This window comes from Pecten maximus, chromosome 3, assembly GCF_902652985.1.
Source record: "Pecten maximus chromosome 3, xPecMax1.1, whole genome shotgun sequence".
NCBI lineage: Eukaryota > Metazoa > Mollusca > Bivalvia > Pectinida > Pectinidae > Pecten > Pecten maximus.
The window spans coordinates 22,404,738-22,422,268 of record NC_047017.1 but is presented as its reverse complement, the minus strand read 5'-3'; the positions used below and the strand labels follow the sequence as shown (position 1 = coordinate 22,422,268).

Genomic DNA, 17,531 nt, shown 5'->3' with positions numbered 1-17,531 from the left:
TGTGTCATTGTTTTAGATATTGTGTCATTGTTTTATGTATTGTGTCATTGTTTTATATATTGTCATTGTTTTATATATTGTGTCATTGTTTTATGTATTGTGTCATTGTTTTATATATTGTGTCATTGTTTTATGTATTGTGACATTGTTTTATGTATTGTGTCATTGTTTTATGTATTTTGTCATTGTTTTATATATTGTGTCATTGTTTTATGTATTGTGTCATTGTTTTACGTATTGTGTCATTGTTTTATGTATTGTGTCATTGTTTTTTGTATTGTGTCATTGTTTTTTGTATTGTTTCATTGTTTTATGTATTGTGTCATTGTTTTTTGTATTGTTTCATTGTTTTATGTATTGTGTCATTGTTTTTTGTATTGTGTCATTGTTTTATGTATTGTGTCATAGTTTTTTGTATTGTTTCATTGTTTTATGTATTGTTTCATTGTTTTTTTGTATTGTGTCATTGTTTTATGTATTGTGACATTGCTGTATGTATTGTGTCATTGTTTTATGTATTGTGTCATTGTTTTTTGTATTGTGTCGTTGTTTTTTGTATTGTGTCATTGTTTTATGTATTGTGTCATTGTTTGATGTATTGTGTCATTGTTTTTTGTATTGTGTCATTGCTGAATGTTATACTGGTTTTGTTTCATTTCATCCTAGGTAAGATTAAATAAATATTGTTTGACTGATTAACTATACAGAATTGATCAGTACATGTACATCTTAAACGGCACTGTCTTGTAATCCAATGTAACATCATTATAACGCCGCCAAGAAATAATCGTACGTTACTGGTTCTCGTGTATTCCTAACTCAGAAACTTAAACCACACATTCACATTGCATAAATATTAAACGTTACTTCCAAGAGCCGGTGACTATTTCATTACAGTATATCAGTGCATCAAGTCTCAGCCTCCACCATCAAATTACTGAAACCCCAAGTCTTCAGTAAAATATTACACAACGAACAAACCAATGTTGCATGTACAGCTTCCTTTATTGGATACGAAACTAAATGTTGGTTGTACACTTGAAATGATTTATATAAACAATATCGCAATATGTTAAAATGAAGAGATCCACACAAAAACTACTGCTATCTGTGACGTTTAATGTGTATCCCCCACAGTTAGACCCAACGCGCGCTTCCCTCCGGGCCAATAAACGTAGCTAATGAGTTGAAATGACTTGTTTCGCAATTGTTTTGAAATAAATAATGTTCACATCTAATTATGCATGTTTATATAGACAACTGGACTTAACCAACATGGACAAAATCCTAAAACTGTGATTAAATGATGCTTCGCCTGTTACAAGTATCACATGATGGCAAATACCTCATTCTAAGAAATATTATGTTGAAATGGCAAATACCTCCTTCAAGGTGGCATGACCATAGTCAAAAAATGTAAATGAAACATGTGAAACTGTGCCATAATATCGGAATACAGGTCCGCGGCAACGGCACTCACAGTGGGCACGTCCTCCATCTTGGAAAAAAGGAAGCGCCACAAGTACAGTAAGCCTGACAGCACTTGTCATCACTTAGGTTTTTTACGGAGGATTTCATACCAAACCTTTTAATCACTTTTTTCTTTCCTCACTTCATTGCAATGGCTAATCCAAACGTTCATCTACTTTCAAATCCAAGCTACCGAAAAATGATAATGGTCCACTCGATTTGAAGTCATTAATCATGACCTTCCTCAAAGTAGATCACGGTCTCGTTGTCATGGTGTTAGTCCCAGAAGTGACCTTTGGTTTGTTTCTGGCATCAACTGTGTTGTTCTTGTCTCGCGTTTTCACACGGATGTACGTTTTCGTTGGCAGGGGTGGATCTCCCACCATCATCACCTTCCCGTGTATCACGTGAATGTCTCTGTTGACCTTAATCTCCTTCAGGTAACGCTCAAAGGGGAGATCCACGCTCGTGTTCTAGAAAAGGAAACAAAATATACGTACAGGTCAAATCGAACAACGGAAGGTGGCGGTTAGCTTGTTTTTTACATTTGATATGATTTGATTTTAAATAAAAGTTTGTACTATCTATTGGCATGACCTTATCTTGCTATATTATAAGGAAACTATATAATATTATGTACAGCTACAATGAAATGTGATTACATGGAAATCCAGTGTCTCCAGTGCACACAGCGATAGCGGGTCGTACAAACTGTGAAGTATGGCCGTGGCCCCGACGGACGTAAGCAGATTATCTCCAATCTGGAAAACAAAAACAGGGCAGTCACGATAGACGTGGAGTTTCACTTATCTGTATTAAAAAAAAAAACAGGACAAATATAAGCGATGACCACAGAAGTCATGATGTTCGTACACCATTGTTTGGCGTGTAACTTAACCAAGACCTACTACTGTATATATAGAGTAACAAATTCTGAACATGACAGGTTACATTAGACTTGTCTGACTAACTAAACTGTACTGATACCGTAGACTATGGGAACCTCAATCTCAAACATTTCTTAAGATACTGTTATATATACATGATGCTATTGTTTTGATAATCAGAAACTTTTTGATTTTGTCGATTATGGTCTTTACGTACCTATAAAAACCTTATCTAGACTGGCTACCAGTGTCTCAGTCTTTTTTTTAATAATTGGCCAGCAAAATTCTAACGTAGTTTAAAATTAGACAAATATATCCATAGGTGAGCATTTTAATTTGTAGTTTTATTTCGTTACTCTGATATTCTAGAGGCATTATATGGCCTTTCACGTACCCGGAGAACCTTCAACGTGTCGTTCTTGGCAAGACCCTTGGCGAGCGGCACAGAGTCAAGGTCCTTCAGTCTGTTGTGAGACAGATCAAGTTCCACTAATCTTTTGTTGGTTTTCAGGAGAGACACCATTTCGGAAGCTCCTTCCGAGCCGAGTCCGTTAAATCCCAGATTCAGTCGTGTCAGGCCAATGTTATCCTACACATATGTTTATAGGAAAATGAACAATCCATAAAAAGTTATCGTGGAATTACAACATATTACGCATCCTAAAGTAATTCCATGCCTTTCATCTTAAAAAAAAGTTTTAGAACTACAGTTTTATTTCTCGTAGTTGTACAAGCCTCAATGTAAATCTGGTCTCAATTTCAATACGGCTACCAGCTATTACTTAATTTAATCTTAGATTGTAGCATTGTGCAGTGAACTAACATTTCTCAAGAACGAAAGAGGGGATCGTGCTGAAAAAAATTCAGACCTGCTCAATGTGTTCGTCAATATGCATGCCCCATTTTAAGTCAAATTAGATGTTCAAAATGGTCTCCATTATTTAATTTGTCACTATTTTCACAGAAAATCAAGACTGATGCGAGGAAGCTGTCAGCGAATATACCCAAGGTGTTATATCTAAAAGTCATACTTATAAAGGTCACGTCACAATATCTGTTACCCAGGAAACATGCAGTTGAAACATATAAACAGTTCATTGTATAGATAAATTTTCCTTTGAGGAAGTTTAAAGGTCATTGTCATGGAGGTAGTATTTCTCTCCAGAAAATAATGCCTACGACAGAATTTGCATCATAAAAGCAGATCTTATGATACTAAAGGCAACTGATGATTTGGTCCTGAATGAACCAGACTGTCTATGACAGTAAAAATATACAAAACCAAAACAACCATTCTATGATTTATGTATACGACCATAGATAATGGACGTCCGGAACTATTTCACAACAGAAGAAAATAAAACGTTTATTTCTTTTAGGTGTTTAATTACTTTCTTCGATAATTAATGGATGGCAGACATTCTAGCTTGATATGTATGACTAGCTTCACTTGGTTAATGTATAATGTAATGCCACTTCATCGAATGCAAATTATCCAAAGTTTTCCGTTATACCCTGACAAACACCTTAATCAGTGAAAAGAGTATAGATTGGCAGATAGCTGAATTAATGCAGGATATGACAACATGTATACTTATATTAAACGTAATGTAATGGCGTGTTACCATGGGTAACATAATAGAACCGTTATTTACACAAAATGTTTTTTTGCATTTTGTGTGAAATATTGAATTATTTATCTAGGGTGTCGGATAGTTGAGTTACAAAACTTGAGTTGGAAAGATGATAATGTATAGAGTGCGTACCTTCAACCTCTTCACAAACAATGCTGCACTCTTTTTTCGAATCTGGTTCCAACTGATGTCGAATGTCTCCAGTGTGTTATTTATGGCTGTAAGGTACAAACATAGATTTATAGACTGCATAAAATAATGGTGTGTTTATTGTTTAACCTTAATGCGCGCAAAAAAAAATATGTACATTTTTATCATTTACAATAAATCTTGTGAAACATGATCAATCACATAGATTAAAAATTCTAACGAAGGTAACAATGACGGTTTTTATAGGGCAGTATACTTGTAGGATTAATGACTTTATGCATACATCGCAGATTATCGACTCTCCCTGTGCCATTGATGCCTAGAAGAATCGGAATGTTCCATGTCGGTTGTATATCCTACATTTGTACATGAGGATATCGATATTCTAGTGACGTTTGTTACGGGATAACAAAGGGAAGTCGCGCGCCTCGATGGAAACGTCATGTTAGATATAACACTAGGTTATCGATTACACCTGCCGAGTCTCTGGTATCACTGTCTTAGATCTGCAGTTATAAGTATACGCCGAGATTAATACTGACGCAAAATACCGTTGTTGTTACATAAACCTGTAGTGACATACTCCCGCAGTGATTTTTGGTTTATTTCAGGGTCGTGGTTTAGGATTTTAAAGGTTGAGGAAAGCCCGAGTACCCGGAGAAAAATCACCGACCTACGGTCAGTACCAGGCAATACAGTGTCGGAACACCTTAAACATAGTAGTGAATAACATCTACATGTGCCAGACATTACATACATCGCTTCTATGTGTTCAGTAAGCACCCTCTTACACTGTATGGTCAAATCAAACATGCCAGCACATACATCTTTGTGTCTGCTTTCACAGACGGCCTTATTTACATACTGCAATAAACACTGCAGCCAGCGTGATTTTTCTGAGGGCTTTTTGTTTTTGTTTTTGGTTTGGTTTTGATTTGTTTTTCTTATTCTTTGTTGTTGTTGTTTTTTGTTGGGGTCTTTTATCATTTTTATTGTTTGAGTGGCAGTATTTTATTATTTAGATGCATATATAAACTTGTAAACTTACCGAGAGCTTTCCCGAAGGCCGGACCGCTTACGTCACCGAACAGGTTATGGGATAGTACGATTTCCTTTAAAGATTTGTTTACCTTCAATAAAACAAAATTGTAATATAACTCTTAAGATATTTTTTTTCAAAACAGAAAGTATTGGGAAAATGTATAGATTTCTTTTACTGGCGTGAAATTGGAATTGTAATAATGAATCATTAGACAGAAAACGTACCTTTATAGCTTCAGAAAAAAATAATCCGTCTTCATCTTTGAAGCAGTTCTCTGCAATTTGAGATAATGATAAAATCCTGTAAGTAAAGTTTAGCCTCATTCGTATGTTTCTAGCCAATTGACATAGTTCTTTCCCGAAAGTCTACTTTTTAAAACAGTATTTGGGCTAAGAAAACTTCCAGATGAGCTTAATTAGACAAATGTTATTCTTCGATCCCTCAATATTACTGCTTATTAACATACGAAATCACTACTTGTTAAATGCTGCAGAATCAATGTCCGAATTGTACCAGATAACGAGTAAACCAAAACAAAATATAGCCATCAAATCAGGTACAGATAAAATAATTGATAATTTTGAATTTTTGAATTTGGAGTGTTGTCCTCCTGTGTGAGTCCTTTGGACTAGAGGCTGACCGTAGAGCTCCCCAACCCTGCCAGCCCATTAAATCTTTGCTGAGGGGAAAGGGGGGGGGGGGGGGTAAATATGTGTGTTTAAAAATAATTCGGATATAACTGTTCTCATGATTAATTTAAAAAGTTACTTTCAATTGGTTTTTATTCCACGTTAAAGGATATTTGGTCAATTTCGAATATAACACTATTAAGCTACCGCTGTTTACGAGGTAAACACCATTTCAGCGTCGTCGTATAAAAACCAATGGACAGATCAAGGATCGAAGGATGCTGTTCCATTGATTGTTCAAGGTTGGGTCAGTCGTCACACAAGAAAATCCCAAACATGTCTCGCTGGTAATAATGATGATCTCCATGGTCACCCTAACGCAAGCACGTTATATTTTCTCTCCCTCGTCCCTCCAACGTTGTCTCTAACTGCGGTAACGAGTTACGAGTTGCGGATACGAATGGATTGCAAAAGTATATTAATCGTATGAATTGCAATCGTTGCTAGCGATCATCTATCAACGAACGATCGGATCTTCACTCAGTTTGGTTCAAACAACAATCGGAAAGTTGTCTTAATATTGCAAACAAAATGCTGTTGTTGACGCCGAGACTATCCAACTGACAACCCTTCCTCTATGTATTTGTAACAGCCGCGACAAATTGGTACTGGTATAGTTGAAATATTTGGTCAATTCTAAGTCCTGAAAATCTAAGAACTTGTGTCATTGCGATTTTTTAGGACATGCAAGCGAATGAATGAATGATTTGGTAACTCCCTTGGATTTTATAATGTGCGCTTTCCTGTATTGTGAGAACGTCATTTTATTTTTACCTTTTTCCAGGTATCCGCCAAGACAACTTGGTAACCTTTCTTTTTTTGTTGAGTATAAACGTGAAATTGTGAAATTACTAGAAGATTGTGAGAAGTGGGTTTAGAAAAATGTCGCTCACGCAGCATTACAAGATTGTTTTTTTATAATGACGTCACCCATTAAACATATGTTCAAGTGAAAGGTTTGTTACTATGAAACATGATATCACTCACCAGACATTACAAGATGCTCGAGAGTGGTGTTTTTGCTCTGACGTATGAAGTCACCGAGAACTTTGGCTCCTGTACTTGCCAAATTGTTGTCTGATATGTCCTATAAGTACAAATCAACAACAAAGCAAGTTATAAGTGCAAAAACATACATAAAATACACTTGAGTAACATGTGACACTGATTGAATATCTCTCATATATACTAACAAACACAATGTGTTCGTCCACTCTTTAAGAGTTAAGTAAATATATGTTAATATATATATATACCAGGTGTCACTTTATACATTGTATAACACTCGCCAGGTATCGCATTGTAAAAAAAAACACTCACCAGGTGGCGTACAGATCGGTTCTCTGCGATGGCCTGAAGGAGGAAGACCAGCCCCTCTACCCCTATAGCGTTCCCTACAATGTCTACGTGAGTGACGGTATCGTCCAGCTGAAATTTGATAAGTAACTTACAGTGCCGAAATACCAACAGAATTATTATGATAATTGTGGTTTAATATTTCAATTCTTTTGCTGTAGTACTATCTCACAAGTTACAAAAAAAAGTTAAATTTGCAACATCACAAAATGATTCATGTACTAAAATGTAAATTTGTTATTTCGATTCTCAAACGCAATATGGGTACTTCTATAGTGGTGTGAGTTAAGGAATGATACTCATACTATCGCCTAGTTATTGAACATGTCTAGAGTGTACGTCTGAGCTGTACTATAGTTGTATGACTTTCAGATACATATTCATTGAGCAAAAAAGCATAATAAAATCTATGGTAAACTGAATAAGACCAATTCGTTTGTAAGTAATATCAATGCACATTATGAGCATTGCGAAATTTGCTTTAAGTTCAGTGTAATAGTGATTTATTATTTCACTCCTGTATAGTCCGTTTTAAGCTGACGGAACAATGCTGTAGAAATGAGATCGGTGATCGGTGGTCAAGTTATTGATTAATATACACATTACATAATCTTAACATTTCATTTGAAAATCGCAGAGTAAATGTAAATATACTTTAGTGTAGCTGAACAATGTATAAAGATAGTGAGGAACCTTGGATCCCCCTTAATATACTGTATGTATTCAAATTGAACAAACAATCGTGAGTTACGTCACAGGTGATTTATACCGCTACAAAATTTGTGTAGCTACAAAATAGTAAACACACTTAACAGTCCATTAGTCAAAGAAATTCAATATCATGTAGATATGAATCGTTCTGTTCAATACCTCTCGAAGTGTTATCAAAGGATACTTACCAAATAATTATCCACTAATAATGCTTATTATAATGTTTATTTGAGTAGGTATAAGGCCCACTTAAATCGCCCTACTAGGATGTATTGGCTTTTAATGACACGTAGCCAAAGAAAGCTGTCAAAACAGAAACCGATTCAACCTGTGATATGCACATTTACAATTGCACATAGGGCACTGCGATTAGAAATCCTGTCATACAAGCAATCCATTTACCATAAGCGGTGCAGACAACGCTTTTGCGCCGTTCGGTCCTAAGTTGTAGTGACGTATGACGAGTGAGCCGCTCGACGGCGCCCGGAGATAGGCGCTGACAGGTACCACGTGACATCGGGCGCATTCTCTTTTGTATATTTCTCTCTTTACATCCGATCTTTCCAAATTCTTCGTTTTCTTTTCTAAATGTAGAAAAGGGTTGACTTTAATTGAATGTATAATCGAAAAGCACGATCTTATAAGCATTATTATTTAAGCTAAATGAAATATTTCCATATATTATGACACAATGACCAGAATGTATTAACGACAAATTGGACGGATAACTAAAATATATATATTTTTTTTTTTTACAGCAAAGCATGACCAGTATATTGTAATCTGAAACATTAGTTCTGAATAGAATCTTGCCTTTAAGACGTTACTCCAAGTGTAAACTAATATGTTAATGTCAAAGACAAAACGCAAATTTGTTTCGCAGGGCAAATAGTGCAACAATTTTATGTTTCAATTAATTACTTATTTTTAAAAATATTAGTAAAGATCTGCTGAAATTTCCGGAATACATGTACATGTATAAATCTATGGAAGAAAAATCTTCACCGAAATGTAGGCGGGTGTCCTCAGCCAGAAAAGGCGTTCCAATTTGCTGATAATCTTGAACTCGGGAGTAAGCCATAGCTTATAAACGTCGACACAAATTATGATTCATAAACGAACTGTAGCACATGTTATAACCATGAGGTATTCATATTCATTCTTGGCACATTATAAACACAATACTGCAGTATCCCAGAGTTATATATCTAAGTCGCCACAGCCTCCTCACACATAGACACCAGACGTTATATTCTCCTCACTATTTGAAACACAAAACTCCACAATCACTGTAACTCGGTCAGTCTCTTCAATATACAGACACAAGATGTTACAGTTTCCTCGCTTTAAAGACACAAAACTCCACAGTTTCTGTAACTGGATCAGTCTCCTCAATATACAGACACAAGTTGTTACAGTTTCCTCGCTTTAAAGACACAAAACTCCACAGTTTCTGTACCTGGATCAGTCTCCTCAATATACAGACACAAGATGTTGCTGTTTCCTCACTATAGAAATAAAACTCTTCAGTTTCTGTAACTTGATTAGTCTCCTCATTATATAGACACGAGACGTTGCAATTTGTCTCACTATATAGACACAAATCCCACTGTCTCTTTAACTTGATCAGTCTCTGGACCTCTATAGATACAGGGTGTTACAGCTTCCTCACCCTATAGTCACGAAACAACTCGATAGTCTCCTCACTATACAGACACCAGTTGTAACAGTTTCCTCACTATATTGACACAGTATCTGTTACTCGATCAGTTTCCTCACTATACAGACACCAGTAGTAACAGTTTCCCCACTATACAGACACAGTCTCTGTAGATCGATCAGTCTCTAGTTCACTATTTAGACATGACGTTACAGTATCTTCAATATATAGACATAAATCTCGACAGTGTCTGTAACATAATCAGCCTCCTTACGACAAACGCCTATGGTAATGCGGCACTACGTGTGATACAACCCAAGTAGTGACACACCAAGTCTTATCAGACATTTCTATGATGGTGGTACAGTAGCGTTATTCTGACCTACTATATACAGCCTAGATAATTACTTGTATTTGAACATCGTTAAAGCATGTAGAAATATCCGCTCGTACATCGCCTCGTATTTGCTCTTGAATGATCTTGGGTACTCAACGCGCATAATTAAAGGGCCGTATTGGGATCAATTAGCCTATCACGTTCGGAATAATGCCAGGCACTTTGTTTGAAAAGGGAACCGGTATTGATTTAAAGTCTTCACTGGTAAGCCTTTATTCAAATATAATGAAAAGAAAGTCAACATTCTGTCGAGTTCAGCTACCTTAGTTTTACATATCCTACCCGTGTCATATACCCTCAGTTTGTGTTTTCAACTCAGTATTGTTAAAATTCATAAAAACCTGTCCAAGGACCTACTAATCAAATACAAGAAAATACACTTTAACACGATGTCCGATACATATAACTGTCGTGGTAGTAACTATATGTTACAAGACACCAGCCAGATTAGTTAGAACAGTGTGTAACATTGAAGTGTTACTCCAAATATTTATGTAATGATACTTACAAACGTGTGTATATATTGATATCAACCAAACCAATCGTTTTTTTTACTTCGTCGATATGTATACAGGAAGTTTTGATCCGTTTCTTACATAGCCGCCAATTGAACTCCGAATTTACACCAGTATAGATAGAAGCATTGCTAGTCTATTCAGATATAAAGAGGCATTCACAGGCACACGTTATGATATGCATGTATCAAATGATCCTATAGAGTATTATGGGATGGTTCTAGGATTGTATATCCTATTGTGCCCTGTCCCATATACCCAGACTTTTCCATACACTGTAACGTGTGACTGTGGGACAATCTAGCAAAATACTATACGTCTTTATCTCCTACTGCATGCTATCGTTTAATGTGGTACCCTCTGCGAAATCAGAGGTTTCGTGCTTCTATATAACCGACTATGATCTGATCTTATGTTCCCTTCTTTCTTTTCTATAACTCCACCCGTTCCTGCCCTATGTTTTCACCATCCGGTGACCCCATGTACAGCACGTCTCCATATAACCCCAGCTGTTGCGAGGACTATGGTACATGTATTTTGTATTTGAACCTAATTTTACATGTCCTTTTCAAATACAAATAGTTATCTACTTTTTAATAGGAAATAAGTCCATTTTTTTTTTTTTTTTTTTTTTTTTTTAATCCATTTCAAAAAGTTGTTATCCCAAAATCGTCTTCCACCCTATTCTGACCTTACGGTAACTATTAATTTGTGAAAAATGCAATTCAAAAAATATTTAACCTTATAGGATTACAATCTAATATCACAATGTCAATATCCACTATTGTTCACCTCTTATGTCATTGTTGTTATTGTTGACATTGTCCTCTCGGGAACTGACCCTCTCTAAGGTTTCCTCATCCCTTTCGTTCCGTGGAAGCTCGGTAATATAGAGGTCAGACTTTCCACTGCCCAGCCTACTCCTCGACAATACCGCCCTTGACCTTCCGGCTGACCTAACACTAAGTGCCGACGACCCTTCAGGTCTCTCCTGTCCGGGGATTGTAGTCCTTGCCTGTCACAGAAAAAGAAACCGTTTCAGAATAAATCTAACTATAAATAATCAATTGTGATTCGCGAGTGTGTACAGATAATCAATAACAATACCAGGTGTGTATAGATAATCTACATGTAATCACACTTAAAGACTTGTTTGAGTGCGCGTGGAATACAAAAGGAACGATCCACGATAGTTTATGTATCTAGATTCTAGCACTCGTTCACTTCTACAGTGTACCGACGACTCTACACAATAACGCACGTACAGTTTAATTTGGATTTGGCATTTTGCACAGCAATAAACTCACAAAAATAATTACTGTATTCAATTAAAAGTAGTATGGTATTGCTACATATTCACAGAATTACAGATGTATTACGGTGTATTTCTTTATAATTTTCCTACTAATCATATTTACTCTCATCAGGAGTCTTATCATGATTACATTAGCTAAACAAATTATTCTCCTGAAATTACATGAAACTTGTCTGAGGAATATCCAACCTCAGAGGGCGATGAAAAAACAGCTCCTCTAAGGCATTTATTGTGGCTTTTACGTGTATTGAACAGGTACCCGTTACCAACTATAAACGTGTAGTGCTGTTTGTATTATCCACCACTATGCATCACGGACCAGATTTCGAAGAAATAATTTAAAACATATAGCCCACGATTAGGTTGTTATCTGACAAAAATAGTCGAGATGAGCACATTCACCTGGGTATCGTCAGTATGACAGTAATAGAATTACAACATATACTATACAGTTGGTCCTGACACAAAACTAGTTCAATAAACATAGATATATCTTCATGTCATGTACTTTCGATAATACATGTTTATCTCTTTGCTTGTGATGGCGTGCGGTTTCGTTTTTAAATCTATATTGTAATTGTGCTTCTATATCACTAAGCCTATATTGACATGTACTTCATTTTTCAATCTACTGTACGTAATGGCTTGATGTATTTAACCTTGAAATAAACAACCTTTTTAATATCATTAAATACTGTAATGTCATGCTTTACGATACTCAACATTACAGCATGACTTTGATATGCAATTACAAGTACATGAATTTGTCAAATATATTTTTCATTTGATGTTACAAGCTATCAAACTGTTTCCTGATGACTTCGGTACACTTTATATAGATATAGATTTACATAACGATTCTCCATTCCTCACAATATACAGGGAGAGTGTACTGTCAAATCTGACCTACAGAGGAGACTGGTTTCTGACACCGCCAACTATTTGATCAATATTTTATAAAAACAGGCAAACAAAGTATTGTTATCTGTTGTGATCTCGAGTGTACCCGGATATGTCAACATTACAAAGCATGCTATAGAAAGTACCCTGTTTACCAATAAGTACTATATATCCCATGTATATCTTGTTTGCCGTGCTTATCGGCAATATCCAATCGTCTAAAAATAATTTATTCATACGCTAGCCCCACATCAGATATTCATTTGAATTAAAACTTATAAATTATAAATAACATCAAGTCTTCGTTACACTCCAGTGTACATACACTGATGTGTGTGTCTGCAATATAAATTCACATACCTCATGTGCCGAAGTCATCGTCCAGCGAATATTTTTTCTTCAACGGCCCTAGACTTTTGGAAGATGACATCGGCTTCTTGACATCCTACCAGTAGACGCCTAAACGATGTGTTTGTAAACCGTTTACCACGGTCTGTCCCAATCTACCTGACATTCCTTTATTACATAGGTGTTAGTGACGTATTATTCATGAAATCGTTGCCGATCTTCCAATTGTCAGTTTAAACCCCCTCAATTCATATCAAGGCTTTATAAAATGGATCCCTGTTGATTTATGCACATATACACACGAATGCTAAACAAGAACGCAGGATTTGTGATAGGCCAACAAATCAAGCGTGACATTTCATTGAAAATTGTTAGTGTATCGATGTTTATTCATGAATACCATTTATTAATTTATTTATTTTCATGTTTTTATGACGTGACAACATGTTTTTTCTCCGGTATAATTTATGGACAGTGGAGAAATATCCACCTGTCCTATGTATATGTTTACCTATTAAATAAAACTCATGACATATCAAGTTCAATTTATTTTTGTCGTACAATCAATTTGATTTTGATTTCACAATTGTATATTTAATATATATAAGTTTGCATTGGGAAAGTCCTATGCTATGAAATGCACGTATGCAAACAATGATGTTTGTCAGTCTTAAGATAGCGTCAAACTGATCCCATGCAAAGCGATATAAAAGTACTAGCGAATATGTTTTATGTTATCTATAATGCTACAGCATCACGTATGTAGGGCTACGTGTACAAAATGCACATGATTGCGATTTAAAATAAATTTAAGTCCGGATAATCCGTATCGAATTGACAGTGACATACAAGCACAATACATTTGGAGAAATAGTGAGGTTCAAATACTATCAAGAAATGAAAATTTGAGAAATTTAAGCCATCTTGCTTTCATATATCTTAATGGTTAGCTGTCCGCGTAAGTAACTTCGATAGCCTGGCGTGGAAAAGTTTGTACTGTCCTTACTTTCACGTTTTATACGGTAAATTTAAACACGAGTCTTCTTTCAAACCAGCTTCCTCAACTCTCGACGTAGCTAAAGTATCATACATGATTCGCTGAATATACCAGCTTATTCTGTTGTCAATTTAGTTAAAATATACTTGTTGGTTCGCTCAATATACCAGCTTATTCACCTTTCTATTTATTTAAAAGTATCAATGTTGATTCGCTATCCTGAATATACCAGCTTACTCAGCTGTCGAAGTAGATAAAATATCAAAGTTGAATCGCTGAATACACCAGCTTACTTTGTTGTCGACGTAGTTAAAGTATCAATGTTGATTCGCTATCCGTTACACTGTAGGCCAAGCCGTCTATTTCATATTTAGAGTATCACAAAGTTCAGTAATTTTGTTACATATCCCTTTTTTCACTTCTACATTTCATTATTTGTGTAGACTAATTTTGATTTCCGTTTTTTCCTAACATTCCTTTATGAATTTTCACACGTTCCCCCCTCGTTGCCTAGCTCATATGGCCTAGATAGATGTTACATCTTTATAAACCCTTTCCGTTCGTTATGCGATAATTCTGAATATGTCGTTAATTTCTTAAAAAGATAAATCACTATTATACGTGAGAATTTTCAAATTACAAAAGGTCCATCGGAATTGTTGGATGGCTATTTCTGCTGGTGAATGTTTTAATTCCTGAGATTAGCCCTGACCTAGTACAAATAATCATACCCTGTCTCCTCCGTACCGACCGGGTATTATAAATAGCTCTCATTGACCTATAGAGCAATATGTGAACCAAAGGCTTTGTTTGTTTGTTTGTTTTTGTTTAACGTCCTATTAACAGCCAGATTCATTTAAGGACGTGCCAGGTTTTGGAGATGGAGGAACGCCGGAGTACCCGGAGAAAAACCACCGGCCTACTCCAGGTAAATCCAATGACCAAATGTAATATGTCATGGCTGTCGTTTCACACTTCCGGTTTCGTAGGATCGAACGTATGATTTAGATGAGCCCGTGGCAATTAGCGTTTGAAAAAACCTGGAATTATTATGTCACTTTATATAATAATTCTTCTGTATATTTTGTGGCATCTTAATCTCTTGATCGCTATACCTTAAAATATTTTAATTACTAAAACTCAGAAACAGTTGATTTCACAGCTTTCATGCAATTATCTCTTTTGAATATTAAACTTTGAGATTAAATCTTCCCCATTTGTTCATAAACACCGGTCAAATTAAAATCCTCGCTAACGAGTCAAAGGTCAACACTATTTCAAGTTTTTAATTTTTAAATAGTTTTGAAAACTTATTGTTGTAATGGAAGCATAGTGTCATCCCAATGAATCTGATGTCTTCACTTTTTCTATAACTTTTTCTGTAAGCGGCGTACGCCATTTTGAATGTTTCCATTGAACTTTTTGAAATTGTGGCAATACCTTAAAACACGTTTTTCCCGATATTTGTCGAAGACCTTTTTCATTTATTGATACGATTTACGTTTCCAAAGATGTTTTTTTCAGATTTGGTGATATGGACGCCATTATGTCATGTAATAATTCATCTTTGTCGTCAGAAAATGGTTTCTTGTCTTGTCAAAGGTCAACTTCCGGTTGTAGGTAGTGGTCAGAGTTCAAAAGTGCTGTTTTGGATAACAAACTTTGATTATTCTGCCAGGTGCAGAGTCTTGATTTCATATGTCGATTTTTTCAAGCGAATGGCCCTTGCCCTTTTACAAGGTCACAGGGGTCAAATGTGCATTTTTCCAGAATTTTGTAATTAAGAATAAGCACTCACAGTATATCTATATCAAACTAAAACAAAAATAAACGGATAACTATCAAAAATTCTACACGAGTTCTAACTTTTGAAAATATTTTGTTTGTTTGTGTTTGTTTAACGTCCTATTAACAGCCAGGGTCATTTAAGGACGGGCCAGGTTTGGAGGTGGAGGAAAGCCGGAGTGCCCGGAGAAAAACCACCGGCCTACGGTCAGTATCTGGCAACTGCCCCACGTAGGTTTCGAACTCGCAACCCAGAGGTGGAGGGCTAGTGATAAAGTGTCGGGACACCTTAACCACTCGGCCATAATGTCATGTGTGTAATGTCGGTGAAATACCCGTCAAGTTGTTGGCCACTAATTTCTAGTTTAATTTAAAACTGTTATTATTATGTGAAATTTCGGCAGGCATGTACTGTATGGATGTTATGTTACCCATGTGAGATATGGATCACACGTTGCCTTTTGAATTTGATACTTTTGAGTCTGTTTAAGTACCGAACACGGGACACTTTCGTAACCATACCGAGACAATAGATAAAATGTCTGTCGGTAAGACTACGTTATCGCAGCCAGCCCCGGGCCCTGCATACCAATTAAGTTTAAATTTCTTATACGTAGTGGAACCCGTTCAAAATAACTTACATTGATTTAGTTTTGTGTTTAACGCACTCTACTGCAATGTTCCTGGTTATTTACATGTACGCTGAGCGAATATTTATCCACCTTACATGTGTAGGGACAGCGGTGGCTGAGTGGTTAAGGTGTCCCGACACTTAATCACTAGCCCTCCACCTCTGGGTTGCGAGTTCGAAACCCATGTGGGATAGTTGCCTGGTGCTTTTTTGGTGGTTTTTCTCCGGGTACTCCGGTTTTCCTCCACCTCCAATACCAGACACGTCCTTAAATTACCCTAGCTGCTAATAGGACGTTAAACAAATAAATAAATTTATGAAATGGCATTCGCAGATATGTTATACTATGTTGTACACAATGCTTGTCACATACATGTATACAATGGTACCTATGCTATAAGATATATATGTGATTAACACCATGATCGCCTAAACATACTCGCTTATAACACCAAGTGATACGTATGACATCTATTTAATATAGATGTATAGTACAATATAATTTCTTCCGAGTAAAAATTAATAATTTATTCACTCTCAATTTCAAAGAGAATCTCAAACTTTGGGGTTATACCAACAGTAAAGTATGCAACATTTGAATAGTATAAAAGTATGTAATACTTTCTATGTACTGATATATATGTAACATGCTTAACAGAGTTATCTCCCTTACAATAAGCATAAAAGACAAGTAGGTACAGTGACAGTATATTCAAACATTCGCTTATTCCTAATTAGGACTTGCTCTTGGATTTCCACACTTTTTCGCGTATACCTCAGTTAAGCAAAGGGCCGAAAGTATGGAAATGCGGGTGGGAAGTAGGGAAAATAAAATTGGACCTGAATTTAAAAAAAAAACAGGGGAAGTGTATTAACCTGTAATGGGATAATGGAAAATAGTTACAATACCTGTTTACCCTAGTGTCTCAATTTCAGGATTTCGATAGGTAAACTATATGCGTAAGGGTTATTTCAGATTTTCTGTTTCACCTATTGCATGCATATAATACAAAATAATACGAGTGGGTGGATTTTTCGCAGCTG

General features: G+C 35.9%; 1 protein-coding gene across 3 annotated transcripts; it reads right to left on the bottom strand.

Moving 5' to 3' along the window:
* Positions 1-984: 984 nt before the first annotated feature.
* On the bottom strand, positions 985-13,243 carry LOC117323578 (leucine-rich repeat-containing protein 74A-like). 3 transcript variants are annotated; one of them, XM_033878882.1, is made up of 11 exons: positions 13,087-13,243; positions 11,304-11,526; positions 8,342-8,523; positions 7,193-7,300; positions 6,860-6,959; positions 5,408-5,457; positions 5,190-5,271; positions 4,124-4,209; positions 2,752-2,946; positions 2,133-2,231; positions 985-1,943 (listed from the first exon to the last, which is right to left on the bottom strand). In XM_033878882.1, exons 1-11 carry the CDS (start codon positions 13,102-13,104, stop codon positions 1,725-1,727), a joined length of 1,362 nt encoding a protein of 453 aa, XP_033734773.1. In that variant the 5' UTR covers positions 13,105-13,243; the 3' UTR covers positions 985-1,724. The 3 variants fall into 3 exon arrangements, with proteins under 3 accessions (XP_033734773.1, XP_033734775.1, XP_033734774.1); XM_033878884.1 differs by lacking the exons at positions 11,304-11,526; positions 13,087-13,243 and adding exons at positions 8,945-9,279; positions 9,539-10,068; XM_033878883.1 differs by lacking the exons at positions 11,304-11,526; positions 13,087-13,243 and adding an exon at positions 8,945-9,430.
* Between the last annotated feature and the right edge of the window lie 4,288 nt (positions 13,244-17,531).

Bases quoted from the DNA above. Each gene is read 5' to 3' on its own strand.
- LOC117323578 (XM_033878882.1), bottom strand. The intron at 5,458-6,859 runs GTGAGTGATATC...CTCAAATTGCAG, and splicing joins CGAGCATCTTGTAATGTCTG to AGAACTGCTTCAAAGATGAA. The intron at 2,232-2,751 runs GTACGTGAAAGG...TTTGTTTTCCAG, and splicing joins ACACGTTGAAGGTTCTCCGG to ATTGGAGATAATCTGCTTAC.